The following is a 24,043-nucleotide window of genomic DNA, read 5'->3' on the forward strand; positions in this document are numbered from 1 at the left end:
GGATTCCACAGAGCGATTTATGGCCAATGTATTAACACTACATTCATAAAGCGGCCAGCATTCATGGTTATTTATACAAAAGAATTTCGACGGACAGAGTGAAATAATACAAAATTAAGTGAATGTGAAAAATTATTTGATCACCATTTATACACGTTAACTTGATTACTTCTCAATTGAATACCAGCAGTGTAGCCTATACTATATCCAAAGAATCAAACGAACCAGATTTACCCCATCGTTCCAGACTATAATAAGACACATTTTAAGTAATCATTGAACAAAAGAAAATTGAAGCGCCGAATATTGACTAGCTTATCCGAACAATATTAATGAAATAGCTAATAACTAACAGCAAAAGGTTTTGTACACGATAGATATTAGAATATATGTATAATACATAAATGTGTCAGTGGTCGATTCAAAATTGGAACATATCACAGCAGAAGCAACCGTTACGTTTCTCACCAAGAATTTGTGACGCTGTTGATATGCAGGAATTGAATATTTTCTTGTATACGTGTTGACGTAAACTAAAGATGATGAACTAAACGCTCGTCGTTAGAGTATACAATACATTTTTGCATGGCTTCAGTAGCACAAGGTTTTTCTACGCAGTGGGAGAGTAGCCAAGGTTCTTGCGCTGGAGGAAAAGGTGGATTTCACGGAAGGAAGGCCGTTCGGTGGGCAGTCGCCGCCAGCATTCGCACATCAGGTCGTAGATATCGCGAGGGCAGTGCTGTGGTCTCGCCAGGGAAACGCACGGTGGGGCGCTGGCGATAGTCCCCTGCGCGAACCGTTGCAGATTTTCGACGACGGCCTCGTCGCTGAGTTCTTGATAGGGACGCTGACGGGCAAGAACGAGGATCTCCCACAGGGTGACGGCAAACGACCACACGTCACTCTTGGTCGTATATTTCCCCTGATTCACACCATAATTTCCAGACGTTAGGATTGAAACCACATAACATGTTTGTTGCGTTATTTGTTGTTGTTATTTGATATACCTGTATGACGGATTCCCATGCCATCCAGCGGACTGGTAAGCCGAGTGCTTGATCCTCGGAGCGATAATAATCCAATCCATATATGTCACTGTCAGTCCCAAAATCGCAGATTTTGATCTGAAGCCCTTTGCCTACCAGGCAGTTCCTGTTTGTTTTGTTATTGAAAACATTAGGTTATAATTTGCAGAATTTTTATACATTGGAATGAAATTACCTGGCGGCCAAATCACGATGAACGAAATTTAGCGACTCGAGATAGCGCATCCCAGAAGCGATTTGACTGGCAATAAATATCAGACTTCCCATCCTATTGGGAAAAAAATGTGTAAATTAAGTGGGAAATGAATTTTAAATCCAATGTGATTGTTCGTACGTTAATGTTTCGTCCGGAGTAGAAAACGTTTTCGAAATGTTGTTGCGACTATCAGACAAATTAATTTGCTGATCCGGACGGAATCGGTGCAGCTTCAAGAATTGGTTCAAATCGCCGTAGTCCAAATACTCAAGGACGACACAGAATGGCTCTTCCGTCGTGCAGACGGCCAGAACACGCGATAAATGAGGATCGTCCAAGGCGGCCAGTAGCCTCACTTCCTGGTAGAATCCCGACCTGATTATTTGTGCGAGAGAAGGGAAAAAGTAGAAATGATCGGTTAGACGATGTGAGAACGAATTGGTCAAACGGAAACAGATATGATTTACTTGTCTTTTTCCGACGTATTGGGAAGATATTTAGCGGCCACCAGTCGCCGTGAAGTGTAGACGGCACTTCCGTACTCAGGGATGTGCTCAGCTTCGGCTTTGTACACCGTGCCGAACGCCCCATTGGCGATTCGCTGGACCAGATGCAGTTTGCTGAGAGATAATTCTGGGATAATCAGTGATTCGGCCCTCGATTTCAAGGCGGATAATAATTCTGCCCGGTCCGCCGGCTGTAATAAAAAAAAAAAAAATTATTGGATTAACTTTCGAACATATATAATTAGGTATTAGATTTGGTGCTAGAAATGGAAACAGGGAGATAATAAGCTTTATTCAAATGGTGCGGATTCAGCAGAAATTCAAAAATTGAAATGATACACTTCCAGTTTTATTGGCTACAATTTGCATTGAAATGAGCCGTTTGTTTACTTTTCACGGAATAACGCAGGGAGGTGGGCTCTGAAGGGGACGTAAAAAAGCGGATTTGTTTAGAGTTTAGACGGTAATGCAATTAAAAGGGAGAACTATTTCGTTACCGGCCCAGTTACTTGGTTCTCCAGTTGGTGGCAAAGTGACTTGACTTTCATAGCTTTTGCCAATAAAAAATGTTCCAGTCAGAAAGGCAAACTAGGCGTCTAACGTAACCAGAACCCAACGGTTGACCGAGACCTCTGTGGAAATAAAAAAGGACGCCACAGAGTCGCGGTTTCCAATCAACAACAAACCGCTGATGCAGATCGTAGCCGTTCGTAACGACACCCTCAAACGGATAAAATAAAAACTGGGGAAATTAAAGGCGCATTGGAATGGCTGGTTTATTGAGGCAAAAACGAAACCACATTTTTAAAAAATGGTGAAACGATATTAAAATTTCATTGGAAAAACAAAGAACCCCAAGAAAGAGAATTGAGGCGAAGAGGTGTGAAGGGCGCCATCGTCAACCGTGCGTTATGAAACTAGAGCACGTCACTCACGATTGGTTCTTCCTGTCAAGGGTGATTCGGTGCACATTACTAACATTTCTCTTTATTGATGCGGTTATTCCCGAGTCGACTGATGCCAAATTCAAAGTATATAATAATGAAGCCTATGAATCGTTAGCAAAAGTATACGCCGTCATGAAAAACATCAACCGAGGCGAGTGGAGGTTTTCTTACGCGCCGCACAGCTGTGAATGCCGAGAATCTTTTAAGTTGCAAAGAGGGTGGGTCAAAAACTCAAAACCAGTTTTTCTCTTTTTCTATTTTACGGGGTTGTAAACGTCCAAGTGAGAAGAGTGTCGTTATTTCTTCTTGTCGATCAATGGCGCCGATCTTTTGACCACGAGATTCAAAACTGTCCGCAACGACTTGGTTCCGACACTGAATGGCAAAAATCTCACCTCTCTGTCTGTTCGTTAAACTCGCATCTTCATCACTGTTGTCGCGATTTTACTCCCATTTACGACTACATTTTTATTTCATTTTTTGAAGTAATGTTTACAGCTTTGGTTTCGAATTTCGTTTCTTTTGAAAATTCTTTGAATTTTCTTTTAAATTTTCTTTCAACTTAAACAAAAGTGTGGCCACTTTGTTCATTGAACTCTATACGAAGTTAGAGGCAATCAAATGAAATCGCTAAACGAGTCAACGTTAAACCAACTAACTTAACGAGTTTTTTTTTTATTTCAAAAACTAAAATCCCATTCCCCATATGCCTAGTAGATAGACAGCAGCCGCAAACTTTGAAAAGGACATCAAAAATGTTCCCGCAACTGTCGACCATCCATCCCGATTGAACTGAAAACTCTTCAGTGCATGACATAACATGGAATCTCGTGGTTTTCTTGATTCAATCAACTAGCAGCTCGTAATTTTTTTTTTCATTTTCTACCGTATTTTCCTAGGATTTTGTAATTCAAAAATTGAATTTTAAACACAAGTTGAGGCCTTGAAGTATTTTTCTTTTATATTTCGTTCCAAGCCCGTTGGATTCCAATTTCACGTGCATTGACGCTTTAGTTGACGCAGACCCAGCGCCAGCCCCGAGAGTCTCTCGTCAATAATCCAACACAACTGGAAAACAGCGTCGAAAACATTAAAAGAAACGATTCCAGTAGTGGCCACTTTTTTCTTCTTCTTAAAGTCCATTACGATAATCGATTTATTATGCTGATAATGCGGCTATGTGCCTAGAAGCAGGGAATGGAAGGTGGAGTGCTGCATCGCGTGACTTGGATGTAGACCCATCAGCAGTGGGGCTTCCGTCAATCAATATTGAGAGAGTGGGAGACTGTGGCTGTCTCTCTAAGCACAGGAAAGACATTAAACTCTCTCTATAAAGCTAGACGGCTCATTCGTTCATTCTCCGGATGTGGCCCAGCAACCCCACCTTATACTATACACTCTGTATCGACTGAATCGGACGAGGATTATACCGCCGAAGAGACCCGGCCATTGGGAATGAGGGAGTCTGCAATGTTGCCCTGTTGTTTCTCTCTCACCTTTTTCAATGGGCTGGATTCGCTGATTCCGTTATAGTGCCCGATCTGCTGATTATTGTTCTTGCCGGATCCGAGGCGGACCGACGCCGAGGACGCCGAGCCGTTAGTGGTGGTCGAATGAGACGATGAGGCCAAAGTGTCGATTTCGATCGCCATCGATGGAGGGGAAGCGGTAGGCAATTTGAGCTGATGCGGATGCTGCTGTTTCTGTAAAGCTGGCTGGATCAGTAGGGGCTGATGGGCGGCGCTGCAGCTGCTAATCCCGCTAATATCCGGCACGGCGTAGTCGTACGTGTCTGAGACTATAAACCATAAATCGATCATCGGGTTATTCCAAAGTAAGATTAATGGGTCCGTAGAATAGTTTCGGACGTCGTCGGTTGGACTCACGGCCAAATGGTTATACTGCTGCTGGCCCATTTAGAAATGCCGCGAGCACTCATAAAAGAGCAGCGCTTTTGATTTATGACGCAACTTTGACTTTTCTGAGTCGCCGAGTTCTTTTGTTTTCTTGTCATTACCTGCGGATGTGTTGGTCTTTTTCATTGGCCCCTCAGTTCCGGCCAGCAACAGAGTGCTGTAACTATAATAGGGCGAGAAGCGCAGGGCGTGATAAGGCTCCTGATATTCGGTTCTTGTCAAATGGGCGCTGGCCGGCGAGTGAGGCAGCAAGTACTGCGAGGCGGCGTCCGAGCGCGACAAGTCGGCGCCAATGTTCCCATACGGAAGAGAATTGTTCTTGTTGTAGATCTTTCCCCGATGATGTTGCAGCAATTGATCCTCGTGGTGTTCACCGACCGATCCGTCCAATAGCCGCGGACTGGGCTGACTGCCGACCTGGGAGGCCCAATTCGCCTTGTCCGGTAACGGACTGCCGGAGAGACTTTTGCGTTGACGACGCCGCATCATCATGAAGAGGATGGCCGCTGCCAGCAAGAAACTGACGGCCACCAGAACACCAACGATGATGGCCATGTACGTTTGGTTTTCTCTGGTCGGCGGACTCGTCTCTGTCAATCGAAAACAAAAGAAAATTAGACTTTGTGAAATTTGATTGCTTTATAAATTATAACATTATTGCATTAAAATTTTGAAAAAAATCTGTTGACCCTTTAAAAGGAACATTGGTGGAGTCAAGAGCACTGATGGAAATTTTGTTCAAAAATTTAACAGTCCTCTGAAGAAAGAAAACAGTTTATGTTTTACGTCACCAGCTAGCAATAACAATGCGCTGACCCTGCCTGCTTCGTTAGGTTTTGTTCTGGATCTTTGGACTATTTCAGATCTTACATGCGTTTTCCGTTTTTTCTTTTTTGTTATTCCTTTAACGACCCATTCAAAACTGTTTCTCATTTTTCCCCTTTCCTTATTATATTGGCAATAATATTCGAAAAGAGACCCGGCCGAGTTATTGCTTGTGAAAAACCCACAAAACAAAACAAAGAAAAACCAAAAGTTGACGGTGGTGGTGGTGGTCGGACGGAGAAAATATAATGGCTCTTTGAACTTTCCATGAACTTCAACGTCGTCTTCGAGTTCCGTCTGTTTTTCGTGAAAACTTGGCTGACATAAAATAGAGAAAGAAACCCTTTGCTATACCGTAGTTTGCGCTTGCACGCATTTATGTTGAAATTCTTTTTTTCTTTACTGCGCTCCCGCAAGGTTTTTACCGAGTCGGGAATGTCATGAACACAGAGATGATTTAATAGCAGCGCCAAGAAAGAGATGGGAACCCAGATGTGAACTCATCGGGGATGGATTCTTTTGCCTTGGCGAGAATGAGAAAGAAAGTCTTAGCGGCCGGATGTCGCCTTCCCGAAAAATGAATGTTCCGCTCTCCGCCGCTCTCTGACGTAGAGGCTCGTATTCATATGCGAGGGAAACTTTTCCAACGGTTATGGTTTTTTAAATGACTAGGAGGGAGGAAGGGAGTGGAGGAGGGTTGTTTCGTTACCGTTCACGCGCTCTGTGTTTACCAATTTCAAACTAAGAAAGAAAAAATGGGGAAAAGGAGCCAAGCTTGGCACGAGAGGGTAGAAAATTGATCGTTTACTTTCGTTCCATATTCATGGATTTCCTCTGTCTACTTTGTTGTGAACACATCAATTGCCAGAATATGGAAATCAGTAATATCTTTTTGTCAATAATTTTTCCCGTTATGATGGCGGAATATTAAAAAATAATTTCTCATTTTGTAAGCTAATTCATTTAATTCAAATATCGTGAAATCAACGCTAAATGGCGTAAAACCAGACCACGCCTTGTTGGATGTTTGCTCATAAAATATTTTCGTTACCGTTGGTTTGATCAGATGATCCGGCGTTGATCCCGACATCGTGACCGGTTGGTGGGAGTGGCAAATTTGACACGGGCGGATTGGGAGCGGCGGCTGGTGGAGTGACGGGACTGCCGTCCACTTCAGTCGTGTAATTCCTGGCGGCAATTTCGGAGCGGAACGACACCTCACTGATGAGAATCCAACGAGCCGGAGGAGCCGCAAAGGACAAGCGCAATTTCACGTAGCGACCGACTCGGTGGTGCAACTTGACGCTGATGTTGCGTGAATTCTCGAATATGCGATCCTCGGGAGGGCGGTAGATGATTGGCTCACCAGGGTAGACTTGTCCCCCAACGCTGAAATGCACTTGCATCTCGGAAAAGATCTAATAACATTTAAATGAGTGGATTATAGTTTCCAGTTGGGTTCAAGTGTCGTGATTCATTTTGATGGCCGTTTCTATAATGGTGACTGATTTGACATTGATTTGAAACTGATACGGCCAGAAATGGTGTTGAAAGTGTCCCGTTATTTATTTGGCTGATACGAAAAGACCAACCGAAAAACAAAAAATTATTACCTGAACGTCTTTGGTAAACTGATTATTGGCGAAGATACTGAGCGACGTAAAGTCGCGGACCGTGTCGAACTCGAAGACGATCTCAACGGGCTGTCCGTTGCGCGAGTCATTACGCCATCCAACCCAACCTATACAACGGCCGAATCATAAAAGTTAAAACGACGACAGCGAAGAGTCAAAGATGACGGGGACGACGGGGACGACGGGGAAAGTAAACTGGTACTTTGCGCTTATCTTTACCTCGATCTTGGTCGTAGTAGCTGGCTTTGAAGTTATCGGGACCGAGTTTGCCGTCAGTCAGTTGACCGAGTCCTTGGCGCAATAAAGAGCCGTCCCAGATGCCGTCGTAAGAAGCGTCGTAGAATTGCCAGCCGGCTCCTCGCTGGTCTCCCTGCGGCATCAAATAGCTGGCAATTCCCTCAGACCTTCATTGGGGAAAACGACAACAAAATGAAACATTAAACGCCATGAATATACAAACGAGAGAAGGCTAGATGTATATTCTGCACGGTATGTTATATGGCGCAGTTAAAGGAGACACTCAAAACTTGGAGAAAAATAAAATAAAATAAAAAAACGAAAACGAATGCATATCGTGCGAGACGACAGGGAAATATTACGAACCAAGGGCATCCGTAAATCTCGACTCGCATGCAGACGGTCCGTCGGTGATGGCTGTAAGGGAAGAAGCGCAACTTGCGGGCGATCAGCACCGGGTCCAATTCGCGTTTCTCGGCCACGTACGTGTTTGTATTTCCAGCAATTACCTGTTAAATTAAACCAATACCATAATATTTAAAAATTATTATTCTCCAAATCAACATGTTTTATTGTCAGACAGTTTGAATCGTTCGTATAGGGGGAAAATATACTATTTTCAATATTTCATCTTTGTTTCAAAAAATTTCTCAAGAGAAAAGAAAGAAAATCAAACGCCGATGAGTTCTGACGCAGAATTCCCGTGTGCTTTTCGTTCGGGAAACTTCCCTGAGCCATTTGCCTTTAGGCAATGGCGTGTTGACGTTGGAGAAAGGAAAACAAGGCTGTGTACGATTATTGATCGTGGATTCATGGATTGTTGGGCTCTGCTCAGACTAGATCCAATTGTTGTACACGAATCGTGCTATAGTTTGCCTCGTTCTATTCTGTTGATTAGCGGCAATATACACTTATCCTTCACCCTCAATTCCAGCTCATCCTTTTTGTGTGTATACCTACCACCGTCCAAGTTGAGTGTTGTACACGTATACGAGAACAACAATCGACGTCGTCATCGCCGTCGAAAAGGCACGACGCCATCAAAGTCAACTTTGTTCGTTGTTGATGATATTTGGGATTACTATCCCGTGAATCTCGGCCAAAGTTTGGGTATACGACGCCACTTGAGTTAGGACCGAGTCACACGCAACTCTTCCGTCATCAATCTAGTAAGGCCGGTGAGAAAAAAGTTGGCGACGTTGGAAAGTCGAGGAGCGACGGGGGGACGGGAGAAAAAGTTCATTGTTCCTTCCATCAAATTCTCTCCGCCGCGCCCGCTGAGATCCAGTGGCATTTTCAGGTTCATGTCGACATTTTCTGTTTCTTTTTTTATAGGAGTTCCAGGTTTTCGTGATGGATTTCGGTGGTGGAAGTAGTCCGTGTTTTCTTGGTAGGATCGATGGCGGGCAACTTATTCCCGTGAACCTCGGTACCAGGGCGCGCGCCGAGTATTTCGTTAATAATCTAGAGCGTCGGTTTAAGGGATGGAGGGATGACGTGTCGCTCATACAGAGCGCAGCTTTTCTCTCGCTCCCTGCGCCTCGTATTTCTCCGTCCGTCTTGGTCTGTTAAACGCAGAATTCCCCTCTCCTTTCTTCCACGTTGGCTCCGGCGAGCGTTGGGAATTCCGACAGAGTTGATTGGCCATCTATGCAGCACATACGTCCAGGGAGAGAAATGAAGGCCGTTCTTTTGATTCATTAGCCAGCTTGTCTTGCCCCCCTCCATATAATAAACGTCCCCATACACATGTGGGTTATCCACAATCCCCTCGCTCTGCCAGTCACCCTGTCATCCAGCTCTCATTCCTCTGGATGGCTGGATGGCTGGATGGCAGAGTCGGAGAAGGAGAATTTCAGAAAGAGCGAGAGTGCGAGACATTCGTCGTTGACGTCCCGTCACTTCTAACTATTCCCGACTAGAGTTTGACTGTAAACACATCTATGCGATGTAAAAGGAACGGCAGCAATCCCTAATTGATCTCGCTGCGGCTGGCATCGAGCAGCCACTTCTCGATGAACGCTCGGCGGGAATCGCGGAATAGATTAGTCGTCGTGCAAGAAAAGGACGGCTGCATTGCTGCGTCATTCAAAACCTTTGAAACACTCAAATGCTCAACGAACCCCAAGAGGGATTTCAATTTCACCGAATTTCACGACTCGTGTCAATGTTTTCAACACAACTATTGTTTGGCTAAAGTTTTCTTTTTTTTCTGTACGTCAACCTCTCCTTCTCAAATAATTTTGTAAGACGCATAATTGTAATCAGCTAATAGTCAAATGCCCCATTTTCATCATTAGATTTTATTAGTTCTTGGTCTTCTTGGAAAAACAGAAATAACTGCGCGCTGAAGTTGATATGGAAAAATAACATGAGTGAAAAGGAACTTCTGAATTGCATGATTCATTATCCAATTTTTCTAAATCACATTTTGATTCCCTGTTATTTCCTGGGGGTTTATTCTGTCCCTTTTTTTGTTCATCTTTTGTCATCGTGGAAACAATTTCGAGGTGACATTGTGGTTGTTGTTGTTTCCCCCCTTCAAACTCACAGTACTATTTTTTCTACACCCCACCAGAATAGAATGGAGAATGATTTGAAGCTTCCGGTAGTTTTCTCTCTTCCTCTAGTTGTCTGCATCGTCTTGTTTAAAAAATAAAAAAAACACCCCGGAATCACTTTGGTATTCTTTTCTGTTGTTGTTTTCTTTTTGTGTTTGTTTCTTTTTCCCTTCCTTTCCATCGTGTTTGGGAAGACACGAGAAATAATTGAGAGTCTAACGTGTACGACTGTGCGTGGCTACTTGAAAGACCCGCGCACACAAGTGATGGTTACTAACCCACCTGCTGATAATGACTGCAGCAGGAAAGTAAAGCTCATCAACAACCTTCAACTTCCTTTTCTCCACTTGAACCTTTTTCAATATTTTTAAAAATATTCTTTCTACCCTGTGTAGATCCTTGGCTGAGCTTGGCTGAGCTTGGCCAAAAGTCGAAACATTCGCATGTTCAAGCGACCGAAAAAGGTAATTAGACGTGCTTGGCTACCTGAAAAGATTTCACGACCGTCATGGTGAGAGCAGAATGACTAATACGATCAAGCCAGGTGTGGAACAGTAGACGGTGAAGAGGGCGGACAGTCGGTGCAGTGGTTAGATTTTGGTGCACAATGGCAGCGGAGACGGGAAAGAGCTACTTGCTTGTTAAGGGCATCTACTCGATCAGTCGAGTCATCCACCAACGGTCATGATAAGACAAGTGGAAAACAGACGGTGACGTTGGGACTGCTGTGATCGATGATGTCCAGCGGGATGCGACGGACTGAAGGCCAATACATTAGACAGTCAACAGTGAAATGTCTAAACGATTTAGCGTCGAGGATGGGCTCTTGCGCTAGTTTGTCCACTTCATCTTTAACATGTTTGGACGTCTATAATTTTAGTTTTGAACTTTTAATAATTTAAGGGACTGAAAATTTGGTTAAAAAATCCAAAAGTGAACAAGCCAAAGCAGTTTGAGACATGACCGGGCAATTTGATTTTAAACTATTTCCCAATTCCTCACGCTATAATAGGCACCTCAATCAGTTGTGAGAAAATCAGAAAAAGGAAATGAACTGATTGCCCGTTTCGACGGTGAGAATGAGGGAACGAAACGCTGCATGAACGTCCGACCGACAACAACCGTACACATCCATGCTGTTATTAACATTTTCTTTTTCCATTATATTCTTTTTCGGTTAGAGAAACTGTGATTCAGTCAGAGCTGCACACCGCATAATAAGAGACGACAACAATAAAGAGCTGTCGTTTCTGTGTCCTACTGCCAACTGTCACAATACAGTGCAGGAGAAGCAGTTCTCACGAGAGATACTGGACTCGCACGTTGAACAAGGAATCCCGTGCGAGAGTTGAAGGTGCGGTTTTGAACGGCGTCCTTCCCAATTATCGATTACTTATCTGGAATATTATTCCATTTTAGAAAATAAAATAGTCTCGCGATGATTACCGCATTTAACGGCAATATTCGGCTGGACAAATTTTTTTAAAGTTCTAATAATTTACTTGTAGTTAGAAGATGAGGGTTAGGAGTGTCAACCTAAAAAAAAAGGGGTGGCTTCAAGAAGAGATTGCCGTCTGGATATAAGAAGAAGATGATCGCCCTTTAATCATTTCCGCTCCTGATCCCGCCCTACTTTTCTCTCTTTTTTTAGTAGCGTAGGGATCGGCTCTTTAGATAAAAGACTAAACAAGTTAACAACCCAACACTAGAAAGAAAAACAAGACAACCATCAAAAGTTGGGAAAGCACGAACGCAATCCATGGGATGGCGACGATGGAACACGCAAGTGCCGGCAAACTTGCAACGGACGTAGATAAACCATCATCCGTTTAACTCGCAACCCCCCCGTCGATCTTCAATCTCCTCCCGGCGTCTGCAGTGTAATCCGCGTGAGATAATTACGGGTTGTTATACGTAGAGAGCGGGCGTATAAAGAAGGGACTCGGGCCAGCTGCTTCTGTGCGTCATCCGTTGGAAATCAAAGAAGTCAAACGAGGACATCCAACTTTTTATTTCTTTCCACGCGAATGGGAGAGAGCAGAGGGATAACAATCAAGATTGCAGAAGAAGAATCAAGTAAAGGGCGACGAATACGACGGCGGAAGGAGAGACTGTGCGAGAAAATGGAAAAGAAAGGAGTTGGTGCCCTTTTGGCTCTTCCCAATCGAGATTTCCTCACACCCTCATCATGTGTTGTGTAGTGTTGACTTGACGTGACTTCTCATCTATATAATCACGTAGCGGCTTCGTGCTCCATTCTGATTCTCTGCTCTTTTCCTCTTTCTATTCCTTCTTTTCTTTCATTCGCTTTTTTTTTCTTTCTTCTCTGTCCTTCTATGTCATCGTGGACCTTTATCATCTCACAGTCTGTGAGAGTTGCAGCAGCCGGGAAGGAGAAAGGGCCGTTTCGGCGGAGTACTGTGCCACTGCCACTAGTCAAAGAGGAAATGGGAGGAGATGTGACGGTAAAGAGAGAGGGGGGAAGTTCCACGGCCCTTTACATACGGACCGTAACGATCAAAAATAAATTTATAGATAAAATATAAAAAAATAGATTGGGATCTACACACTGCGTGGCCGGGGAATATCGTGCCCTTATGTTACAGCACTTAAGCCAGTACCACCGTATATAATAAATGATTATTAAAAAATCAGTTTATAGTCTGATATTCAATTGAATTTCCCCCCTATACTTCTCTCCTGGTTCAGACTTTGGAAGTTGGATGGCAATAAAGAAATAGAATAGGAACGGCTGCAAAGTAATGGAAAGCAGACTGCGCAATAAGAAACATACCTCTTCGCCTTTAATGTCCTTGTAGCGAACCCATTTGGCCAACGATTCCCTCCAATATTCAAGTAGAAAGTGTTCAGCGAATTCTTGTCCTTGGCCGTTGCCGAATCGTCCTATCGAAAGAAAGGAAAACCGAATTAAATAAGGAACCACATAAAAAAAAGAAGACTCGTCAAACATTCATTTGTGTGAGGATTGTTTCCCCTTCACCTACTCTCTTTCTCTACTTAGTCACTATACCTTGATTTTCGTGATTGTTCTGCTGCCGTTAAAATAAATAGTGGCCCCATTGCAAAATTACAAACTCGTACAAACCAACTTTTCAGGTTTACTAGTTCCCAGCAGCAGCTTCTAATTATTCCCTCCTTGCCCTTACCTTGGGTCTCGACAGCCGTGATGACGTGGTCCGTCTTCAAGTCGATCTCGAGCCAGTCTCGTGGCTGATGAGTGGCCTGTTGGCGAGGACACCACGCGCCTCCGTTCCTCTCCACGCGCACTCTGCACATAATAAGGAAATCAACAAGAAAAGAAGAGAAAAAAGAAACAAATTATTGGCATTAGTCGTGTTTGTTTGTTTATATTTTGTTGGATATTTATTTCATGTGATGGCCGACTGATCGTGACGGGAATCATCGCAAATCAAAACAGTTGGCGGCCCAACAGTCTAACGAATTCCTCCTAGTTTATTTCTGCCTGTTGATGGACGCCAGTCACTGGTCCACCACTATGCACTCGATTTATCAAGACTTTCTGGTCCTTTCGTCGTGTCTACACGATGATGTGTACAACACAAAAAATGGGGTCTGCTTCGATGACTTCATTTTCGTGATCGTTCACAGATGAAAATTGCGCCGAGTCAGCCGAAACTCGAGAAAGAATAAAAGGATCGGGAATAAAGGCGCTGGCTTGACCATAGAATGGAATCGTGAGACCGGCAAGGGCAACATCACTTGATTCTGATGGTGTTGAATGCGATGGCGACACGAAAAACCAGGAGGCCAATGGCATTAATTCTGTTGGAATTCCCGTCTTCTTCATCGACGTGTCTCTGATGTTGGTTTTAGCTACATGACTCGGTTCATTTCATTCCCAGTTTTTCTGCTTTCCTCTCATGCTGATTGTTTACTTTTATACAATTTTCCGACTTGGGTTATTTTCCTTTTCCACAAAATTGGTTAAATATTTTTTTTTAAATTTAATTCTATTCAAAAGAAAAGGAGAAAACTAAATTTAGCGGTTTTCTTCCACCGGGGCTGAGTTACATGTTTGCTTGTTTGTGTCGCTCTTGTCCCTGGAGCAGGATCGTAACTCGAGACTCACTATTCGACCCACAACATCTGGTTAGTGTGAGCTGCCAATTAGCGATAAATAGCGTCGTCCTTTTCAAGAATCGATTTTAAAGTGAGTAAAAGCTTTGCAAAAACCGAGATGATATCGAAGAAGATATAGAAGAGTCTTTCAAAGTTGAATGTTGGAAATGGAGTCAAAACGGAAATTTTGGAATAGTCATACAAAATTAGCGTTTCTCTATCTGTTCACAGCTTGAACGTCAGCGTCGAATGAAGTAGAGAGTGGGTCGCTGTCGAACGATATTGAGTTTGACATGTTGTCATGGCTGTAGTGGAATGTGCAACGCTACACTGCTTCTACTTGTTTATTCTTCCGGTTTTGATCGATTCCAATAACCTCCAAATCTTCGAGAGATGACTTCAAATGACAGCGAAGAAGTTACCCGTCACCCATCAACTTTTTCCAGCTTGAGCTTATTTCCTAGCAGAACGAATCCTGTCACCAGTATTGAAGACAAAATGGAAGACGAAATATTGTAAGATGAGATTCGCGTTCACTCGACCAGTTACTAACGTTTTCGTCTTATTTCAAACAGATTTGAAATCTGAAATCTTTCCACTCTCATCTCTTAGCGAATTTCATTCATTCAGCTTCGGAGGATACTTGGCCGATCCATGAACAATTCAGCAGAGGGAGAAATTCACACATTGAAAAGTGAAATGTAGTACCTGGCGTTGTGCGGTCCGACGCTGGCGCCGTCAAACGACGAGCTGGCGGCGATGTCTTCGTCGCGTATGGCTCCCGATTCCATGCCCAAGGCGCCGACGCATTGACCTAATTGAGTCGTTCGTGCGAGATGCGAAAAGGAGACGACAGGAACCCGACGACAACCAAAAGACAAAAGAAGTGAATTAATAAATTTATGACGCTGTAGAGACTAGAGAGAGAGGAAAAAGAAACATGAAATAACAAATGTTTAAAGAAGAAATTGTATAGTCTAGTCTAATTTACTAGTGGATATGTTTTATACAGTTTGTGTCATAAAGAAAGGCGGCCGACACATTTTCTTTTATGAAAACAAAAGCCGGATTCTGCCCCATTAAGAATTCAGCCTCCGCTCACAATAGAACGTAGTTGTTGCTTTTCTTTTGTTTTCCAAAATTTTGTTGTGTCTATTTCATTAAATTTCTTTCGTCGAGTCGAGTACCGGCACTCGGGGGCACACTCGAAATAGTCCAAGGGAAAACGCAATCAATGTTAATTGAAAAAGCTTGATACAACAGCCAGCATCAAGAAGAGTCTGTCAGCCTACAAGGGAGAGAGTCTGCGCTGTTGTACAACTGGACCTCCTCGGGCTCTTCGTCCGGCACTCGAGAGTCAAGATCCGAGTACAAATTAATCGACACCCAAGAGATGGGCAACACACAGCGCCTCATCTAATGAAAAAGACACCCATCCAACAGCACATTGCATTCTCTTACGTGTTTTATTTCCTTTCTTTATTTTCTTCTTCGTCGCCATATTTTTTTGTACACAGCCCCTCATCTTTTCTTGCTCTTGAATCTTTGACGTAAGTCAAACTGAGTTGTCACGTCCAACTTCTCCTGATTCCACGAGTAAATTAGGGCAAAGCGCCATTTAAAAACGGTCTTTTAACAAGTAAATTGCCGTGTTACATGACGAGTCAACTGACGCATCAAATAATAAGATTTAAACAAATTTCGAAAATGAGGATCCTTTGTTGAGTCTGAATTGCAAAGTGTTGTACGTACTCGTGTCGAGTGCGGCTGCTGGAAGGACGACGGTCGTGGCCATCATTACGACTATGGCGAGCGCTGCGACGCTTCCCACTCTGCAATCTCGACGACGCCGTGATGTTGGTGCGGCGCACTCCATGTCTTGGTCCGACGCCTACCGACTTTCTTCCGTCGTCAGTCTCGAAGTAGACAGAGCACGTCTCTCCTGCCCCAAACGGCTTCTGGAAATTTAAAACAAAAGAGAACAAAAGATTTTGAGATTAATTACTGCACGCTAGTCCCGTTGTTTCCATCAAACAGGATGAACTTTGCAAAGGAAGGCCCATCGCAGTCGTCGAGAGGTATATTCATAACGAACGCAAAAGGCAATCGGTATGCAAAAGGAACTCTCTCCTCTGATCTTTTCTTTGAATAGGAGGAGCTTTATGATGGAACCGCCCGACGGAGCAATCGAGAATGAGTTTCCCGCCGTTAACTTCAAATACGATCTATTTATATGCCACGACATTCATTATCAAGTTGGCGGTGCACGTCTGATTTGCAGTCGGATCTGAATCGAAATTCAAAGTGCGCGCCTTTACAGAGAATAAACAGAAAGTCAGATGACGAGATAGAGCAGAGACGACTCAGCTGGCAGAGGTACTGCCCGTGAGAAAGATGAACAGGGTTCTACAGAAACACGAATATGAAAAAGCGGAAAAAAAAGTGAGTCTGTGAGATCGCCGCTCCTGTTGGTCGATGGGCCACGCACAGCTTCCGCTGCTTTTGGCCGTTTCGTCTTCTTCCTATATAGTCAACTCCGGTCTCAAGTTGCCCGTCGCACCGCTGAGCTAACAATGTGCTGCCGCTGCTGGGCTACAACCATCATCAGAACAATCGATCCTAATCACAATGGGGGAGCCGGAGCCCCCAGACTCCTTCTTCCTCCTGCAGCTATGACCCAATCACAACGGATAGTTACATCGGGTTCGGAACGTACAATGAAGAAGACACAGAACAAAGAAAGGAAAATGATAATACAATTTTGAAATGGAAAAAAAAACGAAATCATCGTTGGATTTTCTGCATATGCAAATAAACTAGGTAGGTCTATGCTAAGACAAAATATTTAGAATCAAAAAAAGGAAAGACGGGAATACATAGTCGTTATATACCCCATGGCGGGATCAATAATGGAATATCCCTACACTGTCTGATATACTACACACAGTTTGCATGTAAAACAATACCACAAGAGAAACTCGTTGGTACTGGCCTCTGTCGGGTTTGCCATAGGAGTTGGATGCTGGGACTCGTGTCCTTGTGCTACCACACATGCAGCGCAGCCTGGCAGATGTGTTTATTCTGTATTGTTGAGACCCTCTCGCTGTGTCTTTCTCTCGGGTCTCTTTTGTTGGAGAACTTCCATCAGAACAGAACAACTTTGTCAGAAGGGCTCCTATGCCAAGTTGGAAGTTTTCCACTTTTGATTTATACTTTGATATCGATATCAAGAGCGAGACGAACAGGACCTGACTCCCGTCCCCAAGTCCTTGTGTTATATCGAACCGCCATCACGGACGGGGGCGAACGCCTGAACGAGAACTTCAAAACTCTCATCGCGCTGAGTTTGGAGAATATCAATGGGGAAAAAATCGGAGGGGAGAAGGCGCCTAGGCTATTCTCTTAAACGGGAGAAAAAAGTGTAGAGGGTTTCATCTCAACCGGGTCATTTAACGGGTTGCATGAAAACGCGGACCGCTGACTTTTGAATAGGATCGAGAGTTGAAGGAGAATTGAAGGGGCTGATGCACAGCTCAATGTACATGGCAGCAGCTTTTTCTCGTCGTCGCAGATGCGGACGGATGCAGAGGGGAATTCACAAAGATACAAGTCCGTTTCAATAGTGCGCTGGCGCAAAGAACCTTCTGTACTTGTACACCAGAGAAGAAAAGAGAAGCGGTGCAGAAGGGCTCCCTCTCAAGAGAGAGAGAGAGAGATGTGTGCACACGGTTGGATCGTTTCTGGTACATGTATGCGTAATTACATATATATTATGCATCCGCCGATGTATATATGTGCACTGTGGTGGCGGTGAACAAACACATACAGCACGGAGTAGCAGCGCTGAAAGAGGCCACGGAGGAAGCGGATTACATCTAGTACCCGTCCGCTACTAGTCTCGTCTTCTATTCATCCAGGTCATTAGCCAGTATGAAAAGCACTAGTATTTCCTGTACAGAACCAAGATGAAGCAGCGACCAACAAACTTTTAATTGCCCGTGTGTTTTCGGATAAAGAGATATGCGGCGGAGTGTATTATTGAATCCGCCGCCGCAATCGAATCCAGATAGACTCGAGAAACGGGGGAGCAGACGTCGGTTGGTTATGGCTTGAATTTCCCCGTCTGTTTCAGCTGACAATTTGCGTCTATGGTTTCTCTTTTTTACGATTTTAAATGAGAGATACGACGAGGCTTGATGGGTGAAACGCGAGGATATCTTTCCCTCTCTGAAAATAAGTAGAGAAAAAGACGAAAAGAACTGATCCCTCGTTACACACGGGAACTGTGCTGAATAGAGACGAGTGTAAAGGTTCTCCGTTCAGTAGTACTCTCCCCCCTCATCGCACGGCCTTTGCCTGGATCTATACGTCGCAGCACGTTTACTTGCGTGTGTTATTCGAGAGGATGGATTTAGGTGCCGTATATTTCTGGATAGTAGACGTGCGTATGTATAGGGTATGGTCGTATCCATTCGCGTTAAAGAAATAAGAAAATACGAAAGGAAATAAAGAGGCGAGAATCCAAAGAGCCCGCATGGGATCCACGACATCTGACGTGCCAGGGAAAGCGGAAAGCCCGATTTTTATAGATGGATCGCACAGCAGCAATCCCTCTGCTTATTCTCTTATTGTCGCCGCGTCCCTTTCCATCCACCCACCCACCCCCTGGATATGCACCAATTGCGCCATCCACGTGACGGTGGACCGACTATGCCGCGCTGGATGCAGTGCGTGGAATGGACGCGAGTTTCCCGCGATCTAATACAGCACAGACATAATAAATAACAGTGGGCTGCCCAACCGACAGCCATCCCCGAGGTGCTGAATCTCGCCATTTATCCTCGACAACAAACCGACGACCACGAGAAAAAGATGAAAAACGAATAGAAGAAAAAATCCAAACTAGTTGGAATCCTATTCACGTAGTTTCACTAGAATAGTACAAAGGAGCAACGGGATCCTTCTTATTTCTATTATGGGCTATAACATCCGATTTCTAGCCGAAGGAGAATGTGAGAGCCGCGGGAGAGCGGATCAGTCGGCTCAAGAAATGAAAAGAAAAAGACGAATAAGTTTCGATAAGATGAACCTAATCATTTCGGCAAAGAATTGGAGGAGAAATTTTTTTTTTTTTTTTGTCAAATAACGACACAACTTGGCGGCGGTCGGATTTCACGATTGTAATTGTCCAGTTTCTCTCTGAAATTCCTCGTCATCTCTGAAAATCTTTTCTGGAAAAATATCAACGGGCCAAGAATTTTCTGGCTGGTCATTATTTATTGACGCCAAGGCGGAGAGACGATGGACATTCTCGTGTTACTCGGACGAGTCGAGCCTCCCTTGATTGATCCATGCGCGCGCGCGCGCACCTTAACACACAGAAACTCACAATCGCCCCTTTTTTTTCAATAAAAGTGGGAAAAGGGGAAAGAAAAATCCTGGAAAAATCCGAACAAGAGAACGTCGCCGGAGATTTCTATCGCCTGTCCCTGTTCATCGTTTCCCTTGGCTGACTTCTCATAATTTATTCCACGTATATGCATCTATAAGTCTATGCACGGCCTTGTGTTGTGCACCTTCGACCAGAAAGAGTCTCCCTCCTTTTGGTGGTGGTGGTGGTGCATCTGTCCCCCCTCATTTTCGTCGTCGGTTGCTGTTACCTGGCCGGCCCTTGGTGGCGGTCGATGGAAATTGAAACGCGCGCGACCCGTGTCAGCTAAAAGATGCAGTCGGGATAAATAGTCGCCGTGTCCTCTTAGTCTTTTCTCGTCTTTTCTCCTTTCATTCCTGAGGCTGGACCCCTTTTTGCGGTCGAGGGAGAGACGGAGAGGAGGGCCATGGTCGTCTACATGGATCCGTGACCCGCGAGGTATTTTATTTTTATTTGGTTTTTGTCCGACTTTTCCACCATGTGTCGTCGTATCTTTCGATGACGTGCCAATGAATATTCCAGCATTTATACATAAACTTTTTACATAATCGGTAAAGTTATTCCCCCTTTTTTTCTTTCCTCCCTGGGCTGTTTAGATCCTGGCCTATGACCGGCCAGTCGCTATTACTCCTGGGCCGTTTTCCCCCTGCGTCTCCGGTTCCCATTTTCCGTAACCCCCGCAGTCGAAACACTCGACGACGGTCGTTTTCTCTCTCATTTGACGTTAAACTTGATCGACATGATGTCAAGAGACTGAAGAGAGATGGTCGATTCAAAACCGCTCCCTCCTTTCCTCCTTCCCTCCTTCGCTCCGACGTGTACCGGACAGACGTACAGCAACTTTGCTCCACTGTGGCCCTTTATTCCCTTCGCTTATACAGTCGAGCCTCCCTCATTTTAATAGGTCGTTAAACCAAGCGACTAATGAATGCGCAACAAAGTTTTCCCACCGGGACTCTGTGCATCCGCAAGAGCATCAAAGTATTCCGGCTGTCTTCCGCTCTCTCCTATCGCGAACCATTTGACGATGTTTAGGCTGGATGCGGCCAGCTTTAATCGTATGAAACATTTCTCCATTAAACGCGCAGTGAAAAGCGGTGAAAAGGGTAAAAAATAATACGAAAGCGCGTACTCGTTTATTTATTCGGCCTGAAAAAAGTTCTGGTCGTCCACTCTGCCCTGCTGTTATTCCGTCAATTCCATTTTCGAAAGGGCACCGAAGCAGCAGCCGAGTCCATCGAGTGCGAAATTGTCATTCTCCGCCTTTTCCTCTCTCACTCTCTTGAGAGAGACGGAAGCAAAAGAAATGGACGCATCCTTCAACATCCACCATTTATTTATATGGATACGCATAGGACATAGAGAGGCAGAAAAGAGAGTGGCGACCGGGGTAGACAGGCTACAACAGCATTGAGCTTCAAGAGCGTTCTGTTCTGTTCCGTTTTCATCGCCTAGTCTCTTCTTCTTTTCTCCGCTTTTCTCTCCGACTGACTTTGGCTCCCCCCTCGACGACTTTTTCTGGCCCGTTTTCTTTTCCTTTCGTGTCGACGAGCAAAGGTAAAAATATGCACAGACACAAACACAACAAAAAGGAGAAGCTGAAAGGAATAGAAAAAGAAGAAAAGGAGTGAAAACCATTTCATTTTTTTTTTCCAGCCCCTCACACCGCCTCACACAGACGAGTCCCACAGTCTAACTGAATCTACAATTTCTCTATTTCAACCCGGATGGACTCTCAGTCCTTTGACTCGAATCATAATTCACGTAGACATGAGATATATGTACACATACTACGACTACTTTTATGCTTTTAGCTGTTGTATGGAGGAATAGAGTGGAAAACTCTTCGTCTCCCTCCACGTATGATTTCGTCGACGTCCTTTCTCCCTTTTCTCGTCTCTTCCCATTGCAGTTCCCAGTAGTTTGAGCGCTGTAGCCCCCACATTTCCCTCTAGAGTCTTTTCTGTGCGCTCCTCGCCTCGCTATATAACCTCTCAGAGAGATCTATAGCGCGACATTAAATACCTCCACAGTTCACATAGTCCCACACATGGCAGACGAGCGCGGATGAACTGGCGGACTCGGACGGGCGGCAGACAGAAACTGAGGGGTCCAATAGGTCCATGAATGGATGCGTCAAGAATATAAATGAATAGAAAATTACCAACATTGAACCGGGCCCATGCGGTTTTTAGTTACTTCAGTCCCGGCCCCTTGCCGCAGTTATCACTTCAACGTATATTTGTATTTTTTGTGAAAAAGTCAGCTTTGCAATGGTGCATTGGCCATTGTAGCTATCTTATTTACACTCCAATGCCAAATTTAGCAGTTATGCGAGACTTGGTTGAAGTCAATCTCTGTCTCTCGACTTTTACTCGATTTTTATTTTTCCACAAAGAGCGGCGATGGATCAAATCAGGAGAAAGCCCTACGCGTATGAGGCACAGCACTCGTCGCGATTGATTCGGCTGATAAGAATTGTGAGATGCCTGTGCGGATGCCAAGACTTGATGTTTCGGTTGACGTGCACGTAGTGCAGCGCATATCAAGTCACCATTTTCTCTGTCGAATGGGTCTCGAATGACAGCCGGGAAACGAATCTCAACATTCAAAACCCATTTGATATTGTATACCGGTGTATATGGCATCATGATTCGAGTCAAAGAGAAGAGAAAAGAGAAGTAAAGAGTCATCACGAGTTTAACATCTGCTGCGTTTTTGTGACTCTTTTTTATTTTCCCCCTTTTTTTCCTACTCTCTTTGAAATCATCCTTTATGGTGTCGAGTCGACTGGAAAATTGATCAATGCGACAAAAAGTCACATGGAGAGAGAGAGAACATTTACGTGTGCGTATAGAGTAAGGAGTAGTAGAAGGGGGTCGCTCCTAAAAAGGTTCGATGGCACCACTCAACGTCGACGCGGCCACGATTGATTCCCTTTATGACAATTTTTGTTTGTTTGAATTTCCTTATACTCAGTTGCCCCCTGAAAACGAACGGAGAATGTTGTCGTCGTCGACCGCCGTAAATCACAGTCGCCGGCCGGTGGCAGTTATACATCCACATCGCTGGAGCGATGAAAACGTTGATGGAGCTGCGCCCGTCTAATACACAATTCCACGTCGTGACAAACTTCAGCCCTAGAATCCTCAAGTTCTTGTGCCAGTCTGCCACCCTATTTGGGGTTGTCGTTTGCTAGACGGGGCGGCCAGCGAGTTTCATATCGAGCCATTGTTTCTCCTGGTGAATCAAAGTCACCACGACAACTGCGGGGTTCAAATAAGTTTCACAGGGAACTAGGGAAGAGATGATGGTCATCCTGGCTAGCTCCGCTCCCCCTTGTCCAGCAAGAGACCCAAGAGGAGAAAAGAATTGACGGTGGTGCTGCTGCTGGTATGTGGCTGTCGCTTAATGGAGCGTGTAACAACAACGCGGAGACTCTGGGAGAGGAGAGATAATAGCCGACCCTAACGATGAGATATTATATTCCGACCCTACGAAGAGAGAGACAAGTCTTGAAATAATATACACGACCTTTCGTGGGCGCTTTATGTGGACTGACTGCAGAGTCTTGGCCATCGCTGGCCATGTTGTGGTGCTGGTAGGGGAATAAATAAGAGAGCAGAAGAGGGAAGAGAGATGGAAGAAAGAGAATAAGAGAAGAGAGAGAGCTTTTAAGGTCGCCAAGATGAGAGATGGAAAGGGAGTTGTTTCTTCGTGTATAAGTGCTAGGAGATGGAGACACACAGCAGCTCCGGCCGGGAAGAAGACGGAAAAGAAAAAAAGGGGGAGGGAGGAGACTCAGCAGAGAGCAAGTGAAACTGAGAGAGAGAGAGAAATGTTTGGCTTTTTTGGGTTCTCTCAATGTGAGGATTTATGACGTCCATATCGAAATTTATTAGACTTTGATTCGACTGCGAGTCGAGAAGGAGCGAACAAGAGAGGGAGAAATGAAACAACCTCCTCAACGACCTGGTAATATCCTCCTTTAAGAAAAAATAAATAAAAGATTTTGTTTTTCGTAAGAGAGCGAGAGGCAGAAACAAAAAGGCGTAGAGGGTTCATTAGGCAACTGGAACTGGAACGATATATTATTCCATCCAGTGTGTAGCATGATACCGTACCGTCTATGGAAAGGATCGGGGATGGATGGAGAGAAGCTTATAGTACACGGACGAGTTTTGGGTCTTTTCCTGTTTTCAACTGCAGTCGAGAAAGAGGCGGCAACAGCAGGAGCGGCGGCAATGATCGACACATAGACACAGGAGACAACGAAGGGGCGGAGTCGATCTGAAGCCAAAGAACAGAAACCGAGCGAGAAAAACCCCCACAAAAAATAAAATAAATGAGAAAAGGTCCACGACGACCCATTTTTCATCGGCTGGAATGAATTTTCTAAATCTATTGTGTGTCCATCTCTTCTTCCCTAGTGAAGTTCGCTTAGGGTTCATTAAGTTTCTACCCGGGAGGGGGGAAATGCAACCGAGTCTCATTAATAAGTATGCAGGAGGCAAAGATCCGCTTTTAATTCTTTTTAATGCTGTTTCTACCTTGCGTCATTTTAAAGACTTCAGTTCCTTTTTTCGGGCCTTTTTTTTTTTAAATTTATGCAGTCGCTATTGATCGTCTTAAGTCCCAGTCCC

At 44.5% G+C, this 24,043-nt stretch overlaps 1 protein-coding gene across 2 annotated transcripts in view; it reads right to left on the reverse strand.

The window, feature by feature from the left end:
* LOC124326053 (discoidin domain-containing receptor 2-like) overlaps nt 1–24,043 on the reverse strand; it is a 33,187-nt gene continuing 9,144 nt past the window's right edge. Inside the window, exons 2-16 of one of the 2 annotated variants that reach the window (XM_046784650.1) lie at nt 15,722–15,927; nt 14,678–14,783; nt 13,036–13,157; nt 12,663–12,772; nt 7,674–7,816; nt 7,290–7,474; nt 7,050–7,177; nt 6,488–6,854; nt 4,713–5,201; nt 4,192–4,493; nt 1,710–1,939; nt 1,381–1,617; nt 1,222–1,314; nt 1,008–1,152; nt 1–922 (exon numbers count right to left, since the gene is read on the reverse strand). In XM_046784650.1, coding sequence (XP_046640606.1) covers nt 611–922; nt 1,008–1,152; nt 1,222–1,314; nt 1,381–1,617; nt 1,710–1,939; nt 4,192–4,493; nt 4,713–5,201; nt 6,488–6,854; nt 7,050–7,177; nt 7,290–7,474; nt 7,674–7,816; nt 12,663–12,772; nt 13,036–13,157; nt 14,678–14,783; nt 15,722–15,845 — 3,093 coding nt within the window. In that variant the 5' untranslated portion in view covers nt 15,846–15,927 and the 3' untranslated portion in view covers nt 1–610. Of the gene's footprint in view, nt 923–1,007; nt 1,153–1,221; nt 1,315–1,380; nt 1,618–1,709; nt 1,940–4,191; nt 4,494–4,712; nt 5,202–6,487; nt 6,855–7,049; nt 7,178–7,289; nt 7,475–7,673; nt 7,817–12,662; nt 12,773–13,035; nt 13,158–14,677; nt 14,784–15,721; nt 15,936–24,043 lie in introns of both variants that reach the window. The other variant, XM_046784652.1, reaches the window with a different exon arrangement.

Source organism: Daphnia pulicaria, chromosome 2 (genome assembly GCF_021234035.1).
Source record: "Daphnia pulicaria isolate SC F1-1A chromosome 2, SC_F0-13Bv2, whole genome shotgun sequence".
NCBI classification, from domain to species: domain Eukaryota; kingdom Metazoa; phylum Arthropoda; class Branchiopoda; order Diplostraca; family Daphniidae; genus Daphnia; species Daphnia pulicaria.